The sequence below is a fragment of the Mesocricetus auratus genome, unplaced genomic scaffold, assembly GCF_017639785.1.
Source record: "Mesocricetus auratus isolate SY011 unplaced genomic scaffold, BCM_Maur_2.0 Super-Scaffold_6730, whole genome shotgun sequence".
NCBI lineage: Eukaryota > Metazoa > Chordata > Mammalia > Rodentia > Cricetidae > Mesocricetus > Mesocricetus auratus.
Genome location: NW_024429184.1, coordinates 25,115,933 through 25,138,641, shown reverse-complemented (window position 1 = coordinate 25,138,641; position 22,709 = coordinate 25,115,933). Strand labels below are relative to the sequence as shown.

The 22,709-nt window shown below is 47.7% G+C and overlaps 1 protein-coding gene across 1 annotated transcript in view; it reads left to right on the top strand.

Annotated features, from left to right (window-relative positions):
- Gabrr2 (gamma-aminobutyric acid type A receptor subunit rho2) overlaps positions 1-22,709 on the top strand; it is a 39,335-nt gene that overhangs the window by 6,659 nt on the left and 9,967 nt on the right. The window contains exons 2-8 of the mRNA XM_040740459.1: positions 3,512-3,618; positions 12,757-12,824; positions 15,743-15,966; positions 16,711-16,793; positions 16,969-17,109; positions 21,488-21,640; positions 22,492-22,688. Of these exons, the coding sequence (XP_040596393.1) occupies positions 3,512-3,618; positions 12,757-12,824; positions 15,743-15,966; positions 16,711-16,793; positions 16,969-17,109; positions 21,488-21,640; positions 22,492-22,688 (973 nt within the window). The remainder of the gene's footprint in view (positions 1-3,511; positions 3,619-12,756; positions 12,825-15,742; positions 15,967-16,710; positions 16,794-16,968; positions 17,110-21,487; positions 21,641-22,491; positions 22,689-22,709) is intronic.

Genomic DNA, 22,709 nt, shown 5'->3' with positions numbered 1-22,709 from the left:
AACTTTCTTGAGCATTCTGTGTTACATATAGATCCACATGCAATTTCATGCATTGCTGTCTCATTAGAATCTTTCGTCTTTTTTTTTTTTTTTTTTTGAGACAGGGTCTCACTGTGTAGCTGTGGCTGATCTGGAACTCGCTATGTAGACCACATTGGCCTTTAATTCATAGATCCGCCTGTTTCTGCCTCCTGAATACTGGGACGGCTGGAGCACACAGAGTCCAGCTCTTTGGAGAAATAGTATTTATTTATGTATTCGTTTATTTATTTGGGACAAAGAAGAATTTGAGACTAAAAGGTGTTGGGGTGGGGGCAGCAAAACTACTTTATATGGTACTGTCATAGCTCACATCACTGCATTTACTCAAATCTTTAGAATGGCAGACACCAGAGTGACCCCTGGGGTCAACATGGACTCTGGTGGCAACGGCGTGTCGGGCCAGGCTCATCCATTGTCACAAAGGTCCTACAGTGGGATAGTATGTGGCTAATGGAAGTTGTGTACAGAGAGGAACCAAAGCCGCCTCCTAAAGGTAAACTCTGTTGTTTTATAAAGGGAAACAAAGAGGAATGTAACACCTGTCTGTCGCTGTCACTTCCGGTAAGAGCCGATAGGTTGTGGTGAGAGCAGGCTAGCCTACACTGGACTTCTGCTTACCTTTGGTCCCAAGTGGAAGGAACTGGAGTCCAGTTTAATTGCTCATGGGAATAAGCCATGGCGGAGGGAGCAGCTGGGGACTGGCAGCAGGGGTTGAGGGCAGAGTTCCAGGACCCTGTGTCAGGGAGAGTCAGATGCCTCTCAGAACCTCACAGTGGAAGAGAATACAGGACTTTCTGGAGACAGAGTCAAAAGGCTTGATTGTGGGTCAGCTGGAACCAGATGGACTGAGCCAGGTAAGTGGCTGCCAGGTTGAAGGTGTCCCACGTCCCCCTGGCCCTGCACTCTCCCGGCTCCCTCCACCCATTCCTCTTTTCCTCCGGGTCCCAGAAAACTTCTCCTTGACACATCTCCATAGTTTCCCTGCCAAACCATCTCTCTCTTATTCCCCTGAAGGGACATCACTTATCCATTACTTGTTTATGGTCAACTAGGTTACAAGCCAGTGAGGATGTGAGCAACATTCTCCCACAGTGTGGGCATGTTAGGCAGAGCAGCTGCTCCCAGACGTATGTCCAGTAGTTCCAGGCACTGGGAACTACCAGGTGGCTGCCCATAGGATGCTGACATCCCCAAGGCTGAAGGAAGAGAACCAGGTGAAGTCAGAGCCTTCACCGGAAGTTGAGGAATGAATGGCAGGTCCTGGGCTGTGAGATGGGTACCTAAAACTCCCCAAAAGCCCTAAGCTGGAGACCGCGGTTTATAAAGGGATCTAACTGGCTCAGGGGGCTGGCTAACCATTACCTGGCACTGAGATAATAATAAAATGTCCTGTGGTTATGGAAGTATCATTTATCTATCTTATATCTATACTGTCCAAGATAGAAACCACAAGCTGTGAGTTGATCTTGAGCACTTACACATGGCTAGTGTGTATGTGTGCGTGCGTGTGTGTGCGAGCACGAGTGCATGTGTGTGTGTGTGTGTGTGCCTGTGTGTGTGTGTGTGTGTGTGTGTGTGTGTAACAGGAGAGTAATTGGATTGGATTCTGTCTAAGTTGTAAATGGCTATCTAATTTCTAATGGCTACTTATTTCATGGATGTACACAGCTTTACATTATACTGTCTGTGCCGAGCTGGTGCAGGATTTCAGACAAGGGTCCCCAAGGTCACACAAGAGGAAACCTGCTGCCTTTCTCCTAGAGTGTAGACGGGAAACACTGGTTTTCCTAAAAGTGAGTGGGTGGGCAGGAGCACGAGGGTAAAAAGAGAGTATGAGGAAGGGTGGTAAGCACACAGAACGTAAGTGTCCGTTATCTCTCCAACGCCCAGAATGCTACACGCAACAGCCCGCAGGCCTGCTTCCGTTCTCACCTCACCTCTTAAGCCACGTGGTTAGCACTGATGTGTATCCAGGCAGCTCTGGAAATTACCGAAGGCAGCTCCAGAGTAAAGTGCTGCCAGTTTTCAGGTTCCGCTCACCCAGGGCTTTGGGGAATCCTGGAACTGCTGTCTCCTCAGAATCACCCCAGCCCCCAGCATCAGTGTGCCAGCTCCCTGGGTGATGACAGTGTGGTTAAGCCAACCACTGAGGTGCCACAAGGTCTTAGGATGTCACCTTTGGAGCAGTGGTCCTCAGTGTGGCTGTAGGAAAATTAGCTAATGTGGGGCCCTTCCAGAGAAACAGGATGAAGTGACCTGGGTTGCACCCAAGCATCAGGATTTTTGAAAGCTCTCTGGGAATCCTAATGTACAGCTAAGGTCAAGAAGCATCTGGTTTAAAACAAGTTTGGCCAAATGTGCTAGAATCAGTTTAAATTTCTTCTAGAAGCTGGCTGGTGCATCCTTCATATTGCTTCCACTTTGGGGAACGTCTAGTGTGTGCTTGGCATTGTGCTTGGCACAGACACACAGAGATGAGCTCAGATTACATCTTTTAGGTTGCCTTGAGAAATACAAACGGTACAGCTTAGGTGCCCCACATAGACTTGCCTAACCTAATCAGTAGGCAAACACTTCACAGTATTCTGGATCTGACTGCTCTAGGACTATGTGGTTATGGTGACAAAATTAACCTGGAAAGAGGATAAGACAATGAGGGAATTGAGCTAGATGGGGGTGTAAGACCTGTCCCCTGGGCTGACAGGAGCCGCTCCAGGTCTAGCCGGGGAAAACAACCTTTTGGAGCTTTGCATTTGCTTATGTGACAGAATATTTATTACAAATCATATCATAGCTGGGTATTGGTGGCACATACCTTTAATCCCAGCACTCCAGAGGCAGAAGCAGGAGGATCTCTGTGAGTTCGAGACCAGCCTGGTCTACAGAGCAAGTCCCAGGACAGCCTCCAAAGCTACAGAGAAACCCTGCCTCGAAAAACAAACATACAAACAAAAAAACCAAACCATATCACAACACATGAGTCTCACTATGCAGCTCTGACCTCCTGGAACTCACTCTGTAGACCAGGCTGGCCTTGTACTCACAGAGATCCACCTGCCTCTGCCACCTATGCTATGCCATGGGAAATTTTTTAAAAAGAAAAGCTTGGTAATCTTCACCATCCTGCAAGTTAACCACTTTTCATTCACTCACAACTCAGGAAGAACTTTCCAGGTAGGATAATATTCATGGGAAGACACCTGCTCTCAGAAACGTTCTGGAAGGGCCTGTCCTCTGGTGAATATCCCTGTGAGGGTGTGGGTGATGGGGAGACTCATTTAGCATTTCCCTTCCCCTGTGTGTGTGTGTGTGTGTGTGTGTGTGTGTGTGTGAATATAGAGAAAACGTATGTGACACATGGACCCTGCAGGGAGTCACCTGTACATGGACCCTGCAGGGAGTCACCTGTCCCTGTGGCCTCTCCCATAGGAAACACCTCTGGTTTTGTGTTTCTTGTTTTGTTTTGCAGTCCTTTGTATAAAAAGAACCTCGATGTGACCAAGATCCGGACAGGAAAACCTCGGCCTCTGCTCAGAGTCGATGATCATGACTTCACCATGAGGCCGGCCTTTGGAGGTAAGAAGAGAGCTTCCTTCCTCACTGGCTGCCTCGCCTCATCTGTCCCCGGTGCTGCTGCAGTGAAGCTCGGCCTGTGTCAGCATAATGTCACCACAAATACAATGACCAGAAACAGACATTTAGTCTTTTTTTTTTTTTAATTACAAGCTGGCCAGTGGTGGTGCATGCCTTTAATCTCAATAGTCGGGAATCAGAGGCAGGAAAATCCCTAAGTTTTAGGCCACTCTGGTCTATAGAGCAAATTCCAGGACAGCCAGGGCTATACAAAGAGAAACCCTGTTTCAAAAAAACAAGAACAACTCCCCCAGTGGCATTATTTATTTCATGCTTGTATGTGTACGGGTGTGTTAGTGCCATGTGGTGTGAAGGCTGGGGGTCAAGCTCAGGCCATCATGCTTGGTGGCAGGCAACTTTGCCTACTGAACTATCTCGCTGGCCCAGGAATTGAGTATTTTAAAATATATATACTTTCACCATTATTTATTTAGTGTGCTCCTGCTCTGGTACAAGTGTGGAGATCAGAGGGCAACTCTTGGGAGTTCTCTAGGGATCAAAGGCAGACTGTCAGGCTTGGCGGCAGGCACTTTTCTTTCCTAGGCTGAGCTGTTTCACAGGACTGGGCATGGGATCTTTGAACTGTTCTTTATTCAGAAAGAGAGTAGATTATGTCTCCTCTCCAGGCAGTAGCTAATAAATAGTGAGTGGAAACCAGGCTGTAGAAAGTGCTGGAGACAGAAGGAGAGAAACAGCAAGGTGTCCCTAAAAGATAAGCTGACCATCGGCCCAGAGGGGCAGGACTGAGCTTTGGAGTGACTGATGCCAGCAGCTCTCTGGGCATCGGGGCTTGCATGCTGGCATGCCTGGGGGCCTCACAATGCTTCTGCAGGATTACCAGGCTAGGAGTTGACTCTGAACAAACAAACCATTAGTATTTTTATAGTACACCCGTGTTGAGCTATTTACAATGTATGTATGACCCTATTCTACAATGTGAAGTACAATGTGTCCTTAAAACACAACATAAGAGTGTCACTATTTGTCCCTCTCCCCTTCATCATGGTGAATGGGTGGGGACCTCTCCGAGACCCCTTTTAAAATAGTGTGAATCTCACTCAAGAGAGGGTTCCACGCCCGTGATCTAATTATCCACTCCTCCATGGCATCACCTGGGGTGCAGTTGGAGTCCCACAGTCTCATTTTGTGGGGCATACGCATCCATTGTGGGACCTGTGCATCCAGGCCATGGCAACTGGGAAAGGAGCCAGCGTGTCTCCTAAGGATGGAGAATAGCAGAGCACACAGACACGCCCCTCACGTAACCACACACATGGGAGGGAGATCGACCAGGTCAAACCCAGGCAGGCTGCTGCTGTTCTTGTCTCTGCTCTCCAACAGCCTTCAGGACCTCCACCCCATTTTCCTGGGGCAGAGATGACTTTCACCCCCATCACATTTCTGCCGAGGCGTCAGCAAACCCTAGGATACCCTCAGTCAGTCTTTTCTGAGCCTCTGATGCTCATTTATAAAATGGGAACGGTAATGGACAGACAGGGTTCTCTCTGAGCTATCAGAGCTAATATATGTAAAGTCCTTGACACATGCTCATTCACAGCCTCGCAGAACGCCCAGCTGTCAGACATCCCTCTTGTGTGACTGTTGGAGGATTAAGAAATTAATTTATCTTACAGGCTTTTGCATTTTAAAAGGCAATGTGTTTAACACGGGTTCTGGATGGAATTCAGGTCATCAGGCTTGTGCGGCAAGGACTTAACTGCCGAGCTATTTCACCAGTCACAGTGGGTTTATGCTAGATTCACATAGTAGGTATGCATGTCTAGGGCATAAAATTGAAGAAACAATTCAACTGTGTTATTTGGGCCAGAGATTCACCCCCAGGAGAGAGGTTAAGTCAGCTGCTTCGGAGGACAGCTGGCTCAGGGGGTAGGAAGTGTCTGCTGGGAAAGGAAAGGGCTTCACCCTCTTGGAAGGAGAAACACAGCTAGTTGTGTCATGGAGGCAGCGGAAGTGATGGGTTACAAGGAAGAGGCTGACCAGAAAGGAAAAGGGACCTAGGAAATGTCTTAGCAGCAAGGCAGATGCAGGGGGTGTAGGGGTGCAGGGGATGCAAGGGTACAGGGGTGCAGGAGATTCAGGGGTGCAGACATGTGGGGGATGCAGGGGTGCAGGGGATACCGGGGTACAGGAGATGCAGGGGTGCACAGGCTGAGTGCCAACAGCAGCAAAAGGAAATGGCTACCTCAGCCTGGGCTACTCACACCTGAAGTCTGCCTTAAGTAGTCCGGTGGGTGCTGGGAATTGAACTCAGGTCCTCTGGAAGAGCAATACATGTTCTCCAACCCCTGGAGTTTTCTGTGTTGCCTATATTGTATTTGGAATTTTTTTTTTTGGTTTTTTACAAGACAGGGTTTCTCTGTATTGTTTTGGAGGTTGGTCCAGCCTGGCCTCAAACTCACAGAGATCCGCCTGCCTCTGCCTCCCGAGTGCTGGGATTAAAGGTATGCACCACCACCGCCCGGCTGTATTTGGAATTTCTATATATTATTTGGAGTTAAGTAGGCCTTCTTTTAGCCTCCAATTGCACATGGGGGTACACCTGTCATCACTCAGTGCATGTCTCCTTTCATTGGCTTAAGCCAATGGAGAAAGGAACCATAGCAGCCACTTCCAGAACTTGGCTGCACTGATCGGGGCTTGTTGTAGCAGACACTATCAGTGTGGAATGCTAAGACTTGGCTGGTCAGTCAGTGAAGCTGTGCGGACCTAGGAGGCACCCATGCAAGTGAGGGCTTACTCAAGTTAAGCTGCAATGCTAGTATCTAGTCTTTTGTTTTCTCCCCTATCCTTCCATCCTCCTTCCTTCTTGTCTCTGTAGGGGGAAGTCCTTCTGTGTATATGTTGTCCTATTGGTTGATAAAAAAAGCACTGTTGACCAATAGGGAAGGAAGATAGGTGGCACTAGGAGTCAAGGAGGATTCTGGGAAATGTGGTCAAGAGTAGAGAATTGCTATGTGATCCTGGGAAGAGAGGATGCATGAGTCTGTGTCCTCGGTAAGATAAGACCTTATAAAAATATATATTAGTCAGAGCTAGCCAACAAGAAACCATAGCAAACAGCCAATAGCTTCATAATTAATACAGTGTCTCATGTGTTATTTGGGGGCAGAGACAGCAGCGGGACCCAGGCAGCTGGTGGGAAAGAAATGACGTTACATGTCTCTCTGTGTCTTTGTAAGCTGAGATTGAAACCAGGGTTCCCCATGTGCTAACTACATATTCTACTACAAAATAATATTCTCAGCCATGATTTGTTTCTTTAGCAATCTGACTAAAACTGTCAAGTTAAGACAACCACTAAGGTATTATTACTACAGTTTTGTTTTTCATTTTAACTAATTTTGTTGGTTTGAGAACATTCCATCATAAAAAGAGGCTTTGTGAAGAAGTCCGAAGAATCCCTTGCCTTTGGACAACCCTCAATGAGTTCTTTATTCACTTGATATGACAACTTCTCAACAGGTAATACAGGCTCTCACAGATACTCTTTTTTCAGTTTCCACGGTAACTAGGAACATGCACTGCTAACAATGCTTGGGAGTAGCCAGCCCATGGCATTTTGCTGCTGGGTCCCTCTACTATGTTCTATGTATGGTCTCAATCCTGTTTCTGTCCACTCTGCTGGGGAAACCGTACTCTGCCACACAGCGTTGGAGCCCAGGGTCACTGATGATCACAGATAGTACTGAGATCCATTATGGATGCCTGCCAGATAACTGGGAACCAGATATTCAGTGTAGTCCCTCAGTAACCCAAACATCAGTGCCAGGAGGTCAACAGAGACAATACTTCCTCTAGCATGGAATAAGCCCTCTGTAGGCCAACTCCTCTATTCAGTTAGCACTGAAGGTGATGTCAGGAGGAGAAAGGTAAGTGAGACCTGCCAGAGTGACAATGGCATGCTAATGTAACTGCTTATCAGAACAGCCTGCTACTCTTTATTGATCACTTGAAAAGGCCAATGACTTGAGGGTGAACTGTTGGGTCATGAAAAAGATGTATTGGGAAAGCTAATAAAAGCAAAGATGACTGCTTTGGGATGTCAGCTTTGTACACAGGCTTTGGAAGGGAGTATGGGGAGGAGGAGGTCATGGACAAGACTGGGAGACTCTTAGGTGATAATACAGTGACCTAGAAGGAGATGTTGCCTTAGTGACTTTTATCCTGGCATGAAGGGGAGGAAAGAGGTTAGGCAAGTTTAGGTCAAGCCCCCCTGACCCAAAGGTTAAATCTGCCAATGATGAAGACAAAACCAGACCCAGACAGTATGACAGTGCATTGGCTTAATTGTTTTAATGTTTGTTATTGTATGGTTTTTGCAAAAGTCTGTTTCCCAGAATAAGGATAATTCAGTTTCTCCACCTGTATCATATAAACACTTGAGTGCAATGCATTCATATGCATGTGCAAATATACAAAACCCTGCAGATTTTCCCAGAGGCTCCTGGGTGTCTCCTACCTAGCCCTTACCCAGATGATAACAACGTGGGGATATTGGTGTGCAGGGCCGGGACACAGACATAAGGAGTCAGCAGCTTTTGGGCGGTATGAAAGATACCTAAGGAGATGAGAGAGGATGCAAGGCTAGAAGGAGACTGAGAAAGAGAAGCGACTCCACTCTCACTGGAGCTTGTTACATCAGAGAACCCCAACAAGGGCAAGGTAGCTTCCCCGAGCTTGTTTTCCATTCTCTGATTTTTCCATTATTCTTACCGCAGTCTCCTCCTCCTACCAAAGAACTGGTTGAGGAGGACAGGAGTGACATGTTCAGAGACTGCTTCCCCAGTCCCCCGTAGACCCAAGAATGACCTCACTCTTGCCCACCTGTGAGGCAACAACGCCTACAGTGAACCCTTTCCTCCTCTTGCACAGATTCAGAGGAACTACATGATGTTGGCTTCATGCCGACCGTCCATCATTCTGCAGTGTATGTGTGGGTAGGGACTGGAGAAGGTCAAATGTTTTCTTGAGAGCAGTCAGTCAGTTACCCGGTGGTGCTTCCACTCACTCTCTGACACTGTGGTGGCTAATCTTAGCTGTCAATTTGACTATATCTGGAATCAGCTAGTGCCCAAGCAACTAGGCACACCTGTGAGGGATTAGTCTTCATTAGATCATTTGAGGTTTGGAAGCCCCACCCTAAATCTGGGCCACACCTTATCGTGGCACCCACATAAAAGGACATTGAAGAGGAAATTTTTGCATTCTGCCTGCTTTCTCTCACTCTTGCTGGCAAGTTCATCTATCCTGCAGATGAGGCATGCCTTTGCTGGTATTAGAACTTATTCATTTGGGATTCAAATATAGACTGAAGACTGGCTGAGACATCTAGCCTCATGGATTGAACAACTTTCCAGTTTTTGGCCTTTTCTTTAGGAGACAGTCATTGTTGGACTAGCTGGACCACAACTTGTAAGCCATTCTAATAAATCCCTATTTAAATGTATAGATTCATTCTATCAGTTCTGTTCCTCTAGAGAACCTTGACTAATGCAGATGGTGGTACCAGGAATGGGGTATTGCTGTGACATTCTTTACCATGATGGTTTTGCTTTGTTGTGTTGTGTTGTGTTTTGTTTTGGAGTAAGACTTTGGGACTTTGGGCTAGGAAAGTGGCTGAATGATGTAAGCAGAGATGAAGGAGCCATCCTAGCAGGAGCTTGGAAGACAGTGGTGCTGAGAGCAATGCGGACTATGAAGGCCCAGCTCAAGAAGTTACAGAGGGAAAAAATATTAACCACTGGGCCCATTCTTATCTCGGGTTTTTTTCCCCAAAGAATGTGGCTGCTTTTTGCCCTTGTCCTAAAACTTTCCCTGAAAATTGTGGGGAAAAAATGGACTAATTTCCTTGGCAGAGGAGATTTCAAGACAGCCTAATCTGACTGTTTTATGCAGGTCTACAATGAAAAAGAACAACCTGGGCAAAAAGCAGTACAAAATGTACAATTGGAGGAGAAAAAGAGCACCAGAAAATTTAATGTTGCAACCAAAACTTTTGCTGAAAGAGATAAGGAGAGGCCCCATGTATTCCATTTCCTCAGGTCTCAGAAGAGACTATGGACTTGTAAAGTGTGTTGAGACTATGAAAGAAAATAGGACTTCTGAAGTTGGACTAAATGCATTTTCCATTAGGATATGGTCAAGAACCTATGAGGCCAGGAAATAAAGTGTGGTAGTTTGAGTAAGAATGGTTCCCATAGGCTTATGTAGTGGATGCAAGGTCCTCAGTTGGTGGAACTGTTTGGGAAGGATTAGGACATGTGACCTTGTTGGAGGAGGTATGTCACTGGGGGTGAGCTTTGAGGTTTCAAAAAGGCATGTCATTCCCAGTTAGCTCTGTCTTGTGTTTGTGGGTCAAGATATAAGCTCTCAGCTAAATGCCTCAGTGCCATGCCTGCCTACCGGTTTGTTGCCGTATTTCCCCCAGTGATGGTCATGGACTCTAACCTTCTGCAAGTATTAAGTCCAAATTAAACATTTCCTTTTGTAAGTTGCCTTCATCATGGGGCTTTGTCATGGCAATAGGAAAGTAACAAAGACAGACACCTGAAGCATATTAAGTATACTTCTATATACAGTATATTAAGTTCTGTACATTAAGGTAAAGTTCCATCTATTTTCACTACCAAGGTGTGGTCTTTAGGAATGCAGTATAAACAGCTACATTGGTGGCTCTGTACTCTAGTCTCTTTCCTTGAGCCCCAAGAAATCATCTAAAGCACCCCACACACCCCTGGTTCCCTGCAGACCTGACAAATGTTCCCAGGAGAGGCAGATTCTAACATTAGGCCCCTCTTGTTGTGAAATATTATTTGAAGAGTGTTACATTTGTTTATGCTGTGGAATATTTGTTTAATTATGCAAAGATGTGTTGCATTCTTTTGTGTTGCATTTGTTTAACTCTGTGAAGCTGTGTTACTTTGCCTGTCTAAAGCACCTGACTGGTCTAATAAAGAACTGAACGGCCAATAACAAGGTAGGAGAAAGGATGGGCAGGGCTGGCAGGCAGAGAGAATAAACAGGAGGAGAAATTTGGGAAGAAAGGATTGGGGAGCAGGAAAAGGAAAAGAAGGAGGAGGACGTCAGGGGTCAGCCACCCAGCTACACAGCAAACCACTGAGTAAGAAGTAAAGAAAGGTATATAAAATAAAGAAAGATAAAAGCTCAGAGGCAAAAACTAGATGGGATAATTTAAGTTAAGAAAAGCTGGTTAGAAATAAGCCAAGCTAAGGCCAGGCATTCATAAGAAAGAACAAGCCTTCATGTGATTTATTTGGGGGATGGGTGGTGGGCCCCCAAAGAAGAAAGAGCCAAAAGAAACAAAGAGTGAAAAAACCAACAGTACATCCTCTTTGGTCCCTGTTTTCCTCTAACATTGCCCCCATAAGCCTGCTACCGTGTTAACTGATGTCTCCACAAAGAGGGCATACTGATAAGTCAGTAGTAGAGTTCTTGCCTATCTTAGATGATACTCTGGGTTTGTTCTGCAGCACCGCTGAGCTTACTATTGTTAGCTATAAAATCCCTTGATTCTTTCCAGTGATAGAGCTCAGTTTATAGCTCAGTGGTAGAGTGTTGGGCCAGCATGTGTAAGACCCTCGGTTCAATTCTGAGTACCACACATATACACACAGTCCCCACCTTAAAACAAATGCTCAATTCCTAAATAAACCTGACTTAAACATGATGTACAGTCTTTTAAAATTTAGTGCCAGAGGCCTGGAGTGGGAACTCAGTGGGTAAATATGGCTGATCTTGAAGAGAACTGGGGTCTGCTTCCCAGCAGCCTCCTGGAAACTTAGAACCATCTGTAAATTCAGTCTCAGGGCATCTGACTCCCAACAAAACACACATACCATAAAACAAACCAACCAACCAACCAACTAACCCTGAAGTTTAGTGCTGGATGCTGTTGTTGGCTTCTTAGGAGTTTAGGTTCCATGTCCTGAGTGAGGCTGGCTTGTGATTTTGCCTTTTCATTCCTTGTTTTGACTTCATAAAATAAATTGATGTTTTTGGATGTCTCTTCTGGTTTCTTAAACATTCTTTCTATAGCTTCCAGGTGACGGTATAGAATGGTGCTAATTCCCCCTACCCGATCAGTGCTTTGTTGGTAAAGCCATCTGAACCTGTTATTTTCTCTCTGAAAAAATTTGAATTACAGACTCAACACCACCTGCCTCTTTAGAGCAGCTGCTTGACTACGAATTTAAAGATGTTAAATGTGCTTGATAGATGCCAAGTTCTTATTTGTTTCTCCTTTTGTGTTTTTTTAATATTAAAAACATTTTATTTTAAACATTTATTTTAAAAGATTGAAACATGGTCCAGCTAAATCGCCAAGGCTGGCCTCCAAGTTCAATCTTCCTGACTTAAGTACTCTGACTAGCTGGGATTGTAGGTATGCACCACTGTGTCTGCCATCATTAATATCAAAATCATTAAAAAATTGTCTGCACTAAAACGTGCACAGACTATGTACGTGCTCAGCTCACTAACTTCTCACTAAATATAAGCTCCTCAATGTAACTGTCATCCAGATCAAGAGAAAGACAGGGCTCCTAGATAACCCCTAGATGAACAGTGGGAGAAGTCTGCGGTGAAAATCTCCGGTGTCCTCCCCTTCCGCGGCGGTGTCTAACTTGGTAGCGATCTCATCCATCTCCTAGTAGACTGAAAGCTACTATAGGGCAGAACCAGGTGTCTGTTAGCTTCTCTATAGGAAGGTGATTCAACCTTGATTCTCCCTCGGGCAGAGGCCACACTGTTACTTCCATCCATCCTGAGAAGCCGCGTGGGCCAGAGACAGAGTCCAGCTCGTTACAGAGAGCATTTCCTTCAGCCTGGAACAGCGCCTGCTGCAGACTCAGTGTCTGACCTCAGTGATACAGAAAGCACTTTATACACCAGGAGGGAACAGAAAACCCCACACAGAATTCTGAGTACCCCCTTCCCCCCCACTCCCCGCCCCAGGCAGCCCTCACTCCACAGGGCAGGTGCCTGCAGGGCCACCTCAGCCACAGGACTGTGCCTTCCTCAGCTGTCTCTGCTCTCCCACAGGCCCTGCCATCCCTGTGGGTGTGGACGTGCAGGTGGAGAGTCTGGACAGCATCTCCGAGGTGGACATGGTGAGCACTGCGCCAGGCAGTGGGCTTCAGGGAGGGCTCGCACTGCTGAGGCAATGAGAGCGTGCAAGAGGCCCAGGGAATCACACTTGAGCGCTAGAGATGGGCTCTGATTGTCCATTCTTGTATGAGCACAGCTTTCCCCACCCGGCCCGCCCCGACCCACCCCACCCCACCCTGACCCACCCCACTCCACTTCCACAGAAACCCCTCTTCCCTCCCCCTCCACGTTCGCACCCTTCCTTTGACTCTTTTGTGGAGCTCGGTCACCTTGAAAGGGAGCTCGCCCTTCCATGTGTGCTAGTCCTCTCTGTGTTGGGTGCACTGCTCTTTCAGGTGACAAACTTTTTCCCCTTCCCCTCGTCTTCCCAGGAGGTTTCCTTCTTGTCTTTTATGTCTCGGGTGAGATAAAATTGCTTCAGAGGTTCTTCCGAGTTCCTGGTCTCAGGCTCTGTTTTTCCTTCATCATTTACATGATCGGTTCTATGGATTTATTCTGGAGCTTCTCCCCCTTCCCTCCTCTTCCCTCCCTCCCCCTTCCCTCCTTGCCTCCCTCCCCCTGCCCCCTTCTTTCCTTTTCCTGCTCTTCCTCTCATCTGACTCCTCCCTCTTCTGTGTTTTTGGCTGACAAATCCAAGGTCTTGCACCTCTAAGCAGACTCTCTAGCACTGAGGCGCTCGCTCCCCCTCGCTGGATGCAGAGCTATGTGGCTGAGGAAGTCCCTGCTGTGAACTCCTCAGAGCCACAGCTCCTGGCAGGAGTAGATCTAGGTGTGGAAGGTGTAGGTGTGAAGGTCTCCAAGATACTGGAGCACACCCTGCTAGATCCTTCCCGTATCCACCAGCTGGGTTCAGCTGGGCCTGAGGTCAGCCTGGCTTCCCTAGACTGCAGTCTGTCAGGCACCAAGTCTGGCTATGCCTTCCCTCAAGCATGGCTTCAGATTGACATCCTAGGGAGAAGTGACTAGAATGAAGTCTTAGGGTTTTTACTGTCGTGATAAAACATGGGTGACCTAGAGCAACTTGGTGAGGAAAGGGTTTAGTTTGCTTACACTTCCAGGTAATGGTCCATTGCTGAGGAAAGTCAGAGCAGGGACCTGCAGGCAGAAACTGAAGCAGAAGTCGCTGAGGAACACTGCTTCCTGGCTTATCAGCCTGCTTTGTTTTGTGTGTGTGTGTGTGTTTGGGTTAGAGTCTCCCTGTGTGTTACAGGCTGGTCTCACAGAGATCCTCCTGCCCTGTCTCCTCATTTCTGGGATTAAAGTCATATGCCACCATGTCCAGCTTCATCCTGCTTTCTTACCCTACGGCCACCTGCACAAGGTTGTCACCACCGACAGTGACAGTGAGCCAGGCCCTCCCACACCAATCATTGATTAAGAAAATGTGCTACGGACTTGCCAATAGGCCATCTGATGAAGGCGTTTTCTCAGTTGAGGTTCCTCTCATGTCAGCATGTGTCAAGCTGACAGAAAACCAACCAGAACACATGGCTTGCCCTGCTTAGAGAACCCACAGCCAGTGGGAGGGTAGGATTCCAGCAAAAAGGGAATGGCAGACAGAGACCATACAGCTGGAATTTGAGAATCTGCAATGCAGTGCTCTACCCCACTCCATGGTGTCCACCAAAGCATGCTCTCTCCAGCTGTGTGACCAGAGGGGCATTTGGCTGGTCCCTTCCCATTCACATATTAGCTACTACTTTTCTGTGCATGAAAGGGGAGTTGGTGGCAAGGGCTGGTACACTGGTAGCCAGATTAGTCTAGGAACAGATTCATGAAGGCCCAACCTTGGATTCTTCCCCTCCAGTTCTGCAGTATGCTATTAATTCACCACTCTTTTCTTGACCTGCTCCCAGAAGAAAGTCTTCTGGGCAGTTTCCTCCCGACTTGTAAGTTGTGTCTTAGCTCCAGCTTATGGTCTAAAGCCTGGAAGGCATCAGTATGCAGGCCAGGAGACACGTTTTAACAAGACAAGCCTCTAAGCTGAAGCCATAGTAAATGTGCAGCTGCCTCAGACACTTATCTCCCCAGTTTTCCATTGAGAAAATATGGTTCTAGTGACTGACCCTAGGTGCTTACATGAGTTAGAGAAGTGCTCTACACGGGCTATCCCTCCAACCCACATCTTGCAAGCATGAATGGAGCACTTACCATGAATCTTGCTAGCCACTAAATTCAATGGTGCATGGTAACTCAGTGTGTGAAGAACACAGTTCTGCCTTCAAGGACCTCAAAGTCCAAACCTAGAAATCATTGTAATGGGGACACCTGACTGTCCAGGTTTCTGTAAGTGGCCACTCATCTGAAACCTATTGAGGTAGTGTCGCAATGCCTGAAGCCGGCTGCATCTCCCAGAGCTGGCTCTGGGACAGAGACGTAAGCAGTCTGGTTGGTGACTTGACAGCTCTCAATTTATGATACTTGGTCTTCATGCTCTTTATCACATATTCTGTACTGACCTAAATCATGTCATATAGAATTTGCCACACCCTCAAGGGTTCCTAAAAGTCAAGTCTTTCCTTCATTCAGGGGAGTAGTTTGAGACTCTGGAGGGAGATTTCTAGGGAGGTGGCCTTGAAGGCTGATATCTGAAAAGGTTCCTGCTTGACCCATCTATATCATACCCCCTCCTACCCCCTCTCTTCCCCTCCCCATTCCCCTTCTCCTTTCCCTTTCTCAGTTGCAAAAATGAGCCACTCTCTTCCTAATGGCCACAGTGCCATCATGTCGGTCATTGTCCTCAGGACAGCGGAGCCATCACTCTAAATTTGGAAGCAGAATCTGGGGTATTCTGCAGTGGAGGGTGATGCGTATTGTGAATCAGAGGGTATTCTGCAGTAGAGGATGATGGGTCAGTTGCATGGAGTGATGCTCTCTAAGCCTCTCTATCTAAAGAACTTCTGACTTCCCTGGCTCCCAGGACTTCACCATGACCCTGTACCTGAGGCATTACTGGAGGGATGAGAGGCTGGCCTTCCCCAGCACCAGCAACAAGAGCATGACCTTCGATGGCAGGCTTGTGAAGAAGATCTGGGTTCCTGATGTCTTCTTTGTTCACTCCAAAAGGTCATTCACTCATGACACCACAACTGACAACATCATGCTGAGAGTGTTCCCAGATGGCCATGTGCTATACAGCATGAGGTAACGGTCCTTGGCCATTATTCCTTTGTCCAGTGTCATTCCAGGGTCTCACCAGCTCCTTTAGCCCTGGTGAGTTTGTCTCTGTAGTAGGGTCTATGGGTGAGCACAAGCCGTTTGATGTCAGTCAGTCTGATGCCACCCCTGCAGATGGCAACTTCTTGTTTGCCTTATAGTTGAGCTAAAAGACTAGTTTGGCCCAGACTTGATGGGAACAATGACCTTTTATGCCTTAGAGTCCATGACTGAAGTTGACTGGCAATAAAGACTTAAAATTAGTAACAGTAGCTGCTGTTTATTAAGTGCTATTGCAGATTGACTTTGATGCAAACTTGGCAGATTCAAGGGTCATATTCCTGGGCTGTTCATGTGAGCCACCAGAATTAATATTAGTACCAGATATCCTCTTATCTTGGATGGACAATGGTGCAGGCCTCATCTCCCAAGCATCTTTGAGGAAAGCAGCCCTGCTGGCTGAGGTGGCTCAAGAGAAGGATGTAAGGGTGGACACTTAGTAGACAACACCCACACCCCAGCAGTAGGGGGGACAGCAAGCCCAATAAAAGAGACCGCCAAGGTTCCAGAAGACCAAGCTCTAGTTGTGTTTCCATGGCTTAGATGCCTGACTTCCAAAGGTGACCCAGCGAGGCTACCGACACCCTAGGCGGTATACCGGGTCTTCCTAAGTGTGGGCAGAGCCTGAGCTGATGGCCCCCACTCAAGCCAGCTTGTTTCTGTGTTGTGCAGAATTACTGTCACTGCCATGTGCAACATGGACTTCAGTCACTTCCCCCTGGACTCCCAGACCTGCTCTTTGGAGCTGGAGAGCTGTAAGTATCCACAACTTTCACACCTTTGCCTCATTCCTTGTCCCATCTTTGTGCCGCCAGAGAGCCCTGAGGTTGAGGGCTGTCTCCTGTGCCAGGAGTGTTCAGCGTGCCACAGGGTTTCCGTGTTGCTTTCCACAGTAAAGGTGTCAGCTCACTTATTTTCTTTTCCCCCGAGATGCATATACAGATGAAGATCTGATGCTGTACTGGAAGAATGGGGACGAATCCCTGAAAACGGATGACAAGATCTCCTTGTCCCAGTTTCTGATTCAGAAATTTCACACAACTTCCAGACTCGCCTTCTACAGCAGCACTGGTAGCTAATTACTGTCACAGCCAGACTCAAATGTGCAAGAAACACATTTGAACTCTCCAGTCTTACCCTTTCCACTTCCAACAAATATAATTGTGATTTTTCAAATAAAGCATAGTCCCAAACAGCACATTATTATTTTTTTTCAAGACAAGGTTTCATAGTGTAGCTCTAGCTGTCCTGGAACTCACTCCGTAGACCAGGCTGGCCTGGAATTCACAGAGATTCACACCTACCTCTTCCTCTGAGTGCTAGGATTAAAGGCATGCATCACTGCCACCACCTGGCCCTCGAAATAGCTCCTTTAAAAAACAGAAAATCTAGTCAAAACACTGCCATCTTCTGAGGCCCCACCCCCAGAGGTGACACAAGTTAGTAAATACTCTCAAGGCATCTTATTGTAGCTGTGGATTTCATAAGATTGGGGTTGTGTCTGGCATGCTATTCTGCAACCTTCCTTGTCCTATTTCACAGCTATGCAAGGAAAAGTCTTTATTATCTATATTCTAATTATATTTTGGCTTGTTTTTCCTGCTGGTGGCTGAACCCAGGGCCTCACACATGCTCAGTCCATGTGCTACCTCTGACTCACACCACCAGCCCAGGAGAGTCATGTTCCAGCACGTGGTTTAATCTCTTGGGTCCCGGGCCATGTGTGGAATTTGAGGGGATCCGTTTGTCAACGTTTGTCTGGTCTCACCTTAAACTCCTTGGTTAGATTTTTAGGACTGCCATAATGAGAGTCTACAGAGTGGGTGTTTAAAACAACAGAGATTTATTCTATCACAGCTTGTGAGGCCAGAGGTCTGAGGGTCATGGTCCCTCTGTAAGAAATGCCTTGCATCCTTGACCAGCAACTGTGCCGCTCCAACCTGCTTTGGCTGACATGTGGCATTCCTACTTTGTGTCTTTCCTATGTGTCCAACCTCCTTCTTCTGTAGGGACACAAGTCACTGTGTTAGGATCTGTTATAATTCAGCACAACCTTATTTTGTCTTGAGTAGATCTGCAAAGACCTTGTCTTTAAAAAAAGGTCCCACTAAATAAGTGGGAGTTGAGACTTCCATGTATCTTTAAATACAGTTCAACAAAACCTCTCGGGTACAGGCTCCCAATAGGAGTCTACTCCGTCACCACTTGTCCTTCAGCCGAGATGCCCGAGCTCCTCTGTGGAAAGCTTTTGTGTGTCTTCCTGATCCTGCATGATCTCCTAGCCAGTCACCTGCCCCACCCATACCCTTCTCATAGACGCGAACACTGGAAGAGCTCAGGACCGTCCAGGGCTGTGTGGGCATCAGGACAGCCACGGGCCTCTTCAGTGTATGCCCAAGGGGCTCATCCTCATCTCCTCCCCTTCACTCTGATATACACACATGACTTCCTTAGCAATGCATTGTAACTGTTATCTTGTTTAATTTTTAAAAAATATTTATTTTATTTTATGTAGATGTGTGTTTTGCCTGCATCTACGTATGTGTATCATGTGTGTGCCTGGTGTCATCAGATGTCAGAAGAAGGCATCAAATCCCCTGAAACTGAAGTTATGGGTGGTTGTAAGTCACCGCTGGGTTCTGGGAACCAAACCCAGGTACTCTGGACAAAGAGTCAGGGATCTTAACCACTAAGCCATTTCTCCAGCCCTCTTATCTATCCTTACCAAATCCAAATCAATGAACTCACTGCTAAGAATTTCTTACATACTGACAGGTGGTGGTGACCCACACCTTTAATCCCAGAACTCACTCAGGAGGCAGAGGCAGGTGGATCTCTGTGAGTTTGAGGTCAGCCTGGTCTACAGAGTAAGGTCCAGGATAGGCTCCAAAGCTACGTAGAGAAACCCTGTCTCAAAAAAACGAAAAAAAATGTATATGTCATTTATTACATGCCACTTTGTATAAATGTATATCTACCATAGAAACCAAGACTTAGATATTATTATTCCTTGATTTCAGATCGGGAAACTGAGACTTAAAGATTAAGCCATTGGTTCAGGTTTCAGAGCAGGGAGAGGCCACGCTTGTTCCTGTTGGTGGCTTCTGTGCTGTAACAGTACATGTATCTATTTTCCTTCCCATTCAAGCCTTTGTAGAGCTCAGACTCAAATGCATCTTCTGTCTAGACTCTTCATTATCTACTGCACTCACGCCGTGGGAGCGGTGGTCTCTCACAGGAGGCACACAGTGCTCATGCTCACAGCTCTTTTCTCTGTCCCCGTGTTCCCAACACGAGGTCCCTGCTTTCTTGAGTAGAGGCAAGGATGATGGGACAGCCCTTACTGGGACAGAGGCAGAGCTGTCAGGGAGATTCTGTGCCAACCCCGAGTAGCGTGATTTCCTTCATGGCTGCCATTTGCAGTGGGATTTGGAGCAAAGGTGGGGTGAGGTGGGAAGTGGTAAGCCGATTGTTTCCTTCTGTCCTCCAAGTTTGCGTTCTGTTTGTCCATCTCTATTCAGACAGCCCCGAAGACCTCAGCAGCCAGGTGTCAAACCTGTCTGAACACACCCTGTCGTTCCAGACCTTTCCTCCTGGCCTAACCCTCCCTCCCCACTCCGTGTTTACCTCCTGCTCTAGCCAGACTGTCTGCTTCCCAGTGTTTCTGGGGAGCCTTAGGGATGCAGCCTGAGGCCCACCTGCACCCACGCTACTAAAGTCAGATGCTCACAGTTCCCTGGGCCACGCCTATTGAGTCAGAGCCGGGTGGGATTAACCAGATTCTACGCATCTCACAGACCCTGTGAGGATGAGAACACAAAGGCTGTTGCTTCTGGCCGCAGGTGTGCTTCTCAGGCTGCATTCAGGCACTCTGAGGAGCCAACAGCTGTGTTTAACCAGTCCTCCAGGGGTACCCCCGCTTTTTGAGTGAGGAGCGTCTTATTCGTGGGTCCCATGTGGGCTGTAAGGATCTGCATTTCTAACAAACTCCTGAAGATCCCCTCACCTAGTGTTTGAATACCTGCTCAACTAAAGAGTCACTGTATGAGCAAAACCCTAGCCTTTAGCTGGAAGCCCTAAGTGACCTGAGTTCCCTAGACTGGGAGGTCTTGGAGCAGCCTCTGAGTTTCAGTTCCTTAGTGCGCCAAGTAACACCGTCCTGATTTCCCCAGCCACAGTTCCTTGCAGGACACCCCGGCCGTCTTTGCCTTACCTAATATGCCACCTTGCAGTCGGCAATGAGGTTCTCTTTAAGTCACTTAACCTTTTGTACTTTATTTGGCAAGGGAAATTTGCATACTTAAAACGGATGGACAGTTGGTGTCATTTGCCACAGAAGAAGATATATTTAACTATGTAACGAACGCATGGGAGGAAAAAGAACCCTGCTTCCATATCTTGTTGTCTTCATGTGACTTTGAGACGCCTGACAGTGCTGAGCTGAGGTGCAGAGGCTGTGGGTACACACACAGCGTTAGCTCAGACTTGCTGCCCTTGGCACCGTTGTGGTTCACAGTGGTTGCAGTTCACCCAGACCTCACACTTTCAAACTCTTAATCAGGGATTCTCGGAGTGCACAGTGAGTTAACTGCAGCGTCAGGTTCCCCCCCCCCCCAGTGATAAAGGATCCCGGGAGGTGGATGGAGGGTCAGAGGCAGAAGTGATGCCAGGCTTCCAAGCAATGTGAACAGCTCATTCTGTGCTGGTGCGATGGGGTGAGCGCCAGACAACGCAGTAGTTATGAGGACCAGTGTGGAGCCCAGCTCCTCTGGCTCCCCACCCAGCAATACCAGCCTCAACGAGAAAGAACCACTCTGCCTTCTTTCTTAAGCTCCTGCACGGTCAGCCACTCGGGGGCTACGGCCATAGTTTGCAAGTGAAAATAACAAACTACCAAGTAAATCTGCATGCTTCCTTCTGCCTTTCCCCCCAATGGCTGTGAAAAGTGAGCTCAGACTCCACGGGAGAGCGTACTAGATAGTGACAATGTGGTCAGAGCAGAGGGCGCTCCCATGTTAGGAGGGAAGGCGTTGTATCAAGCCAGCTGAGCTTACGTTCTGTGGCTGATGAGAGGGAAGACGGGCTCCTGGGGATGCTCTGGCTGGACCCTCATTCCTTCTTTCTGTGTCCCCAGGCTGGTACAACCTCATTCCTTCCTTCTTCCTGTGTCCCCAGGCTGTACAACCTCATTCCTTCTTCCTGTGTCCCCAGGCTGGTACAACCTCATCCCTTCCTTCTTCCTGTGTCCCCAGACTGGTACAACCTCACTCCTTCTTCCTGTGTCCCCAGGCTGGTACAACCTCATCCCTTCCTTCTTCCTGTGTCCCCAGGCTGGTACAACCTCATCCCTTCTTTCTTCCTGTGTCCCCAGGCTGGTACAACCTCACTCCTTCTTCCTGTGTCCCCAGGCTGGTACAACCTCATCCCTTCCTTCTTCCTGTGTCCCCAGGCTGGTACAACCGTCTGTACATCAACTTCACCTTGCATCGGCACATCTTCTTCTTCTTGCTCCAAACCTATTTCCCAGCCACCCTGATGGTCATGCTGTCCTGGGTGTCCTTCTGGATCGACCACAGAGCTGTGCCTGCCAGAGTCTCACTGGGTAAAAGTATTTGATAAGGTGTGGTAGGATGCTTTTGGTTTTTCTTTCAGCTGATCGCTAGGTAATGGAGAATTAAAGTCATGGGCTCAGTCATCCAATCCCAGCACCCACACTGGGGCTGGAGATCTGTAAGTTTGATGCCAACTTGGGCTACGTAGAGACCTTAGGAAAAAGGAAAGTAAGTCTTTAGATTTCTTAACTGACGGGCTTGCGAGGACTCTCCTGCCTCGTTCCTACTCTGTCTACATGAAGCCTGAGGTACCACGTAGTGAAAACCTGGGACAGCTACCGTTGCACCCCTCAGTCTGCATCAATCCAAAGGCGGAGTCAATCCGGAGTATGAACCTTTACAAGGCAGTGTGGCACTAAAAAGTAAATGCATGACTGACAAATGACAAAAACTGTTCTGTAAACACTAAAACCTTACTGGCGCGTACAGCCCAAGGTTGGAAGCGGGCGCTAACATGTGGTTCTTGGGGTGAGGGCTGTGTTCCTTTAGAGCTGCAATTCCAGCTTTTGCCAGGCCATGCGTGCTCATTCAGAGGTGTCCCTGAGTCATTGTTTTTAATTCCACACCACAAGGGGTCCCTTATGAGGCATGACCTTGTCAGTCACGTCACAGAATCTCAGATTTCCACAGTGACTGAAAACAGGCACTAGTTCTTGGGGGACATTCTGGAACCGGTGAGTCAGGGAAGGCTTGATTGTTTAGGGAGCAGAACCTTTCACTTCTCCTGGGTGGCAATATGTCCCAGAAATCTCTCACTCGATTTAGGGGACAGAGAATGTGGCTGCGAGATGTGGGCAGGGCTCTGGGGTGGGTCAGCAGCTGAACTAAGATGGTTTTACAGGCATCATGACGGTGCTGACCATGTCCACCATCATCACGGGCGTGAACGCCTCCATGCCCCGAGTGTCCTACATCCGGGCGGTGGACATCTACCTCTGGGTCAGCTTCGTGTTCGTGTTCCTCTCAGTGCTGGAGTACGCAGCCGTCAACTACCTGACCACAGTGCAGGAGCAGAAGGAACGGAAGTTTCGAGAGAAGGTGAGGAGGTGCCATCCCTTT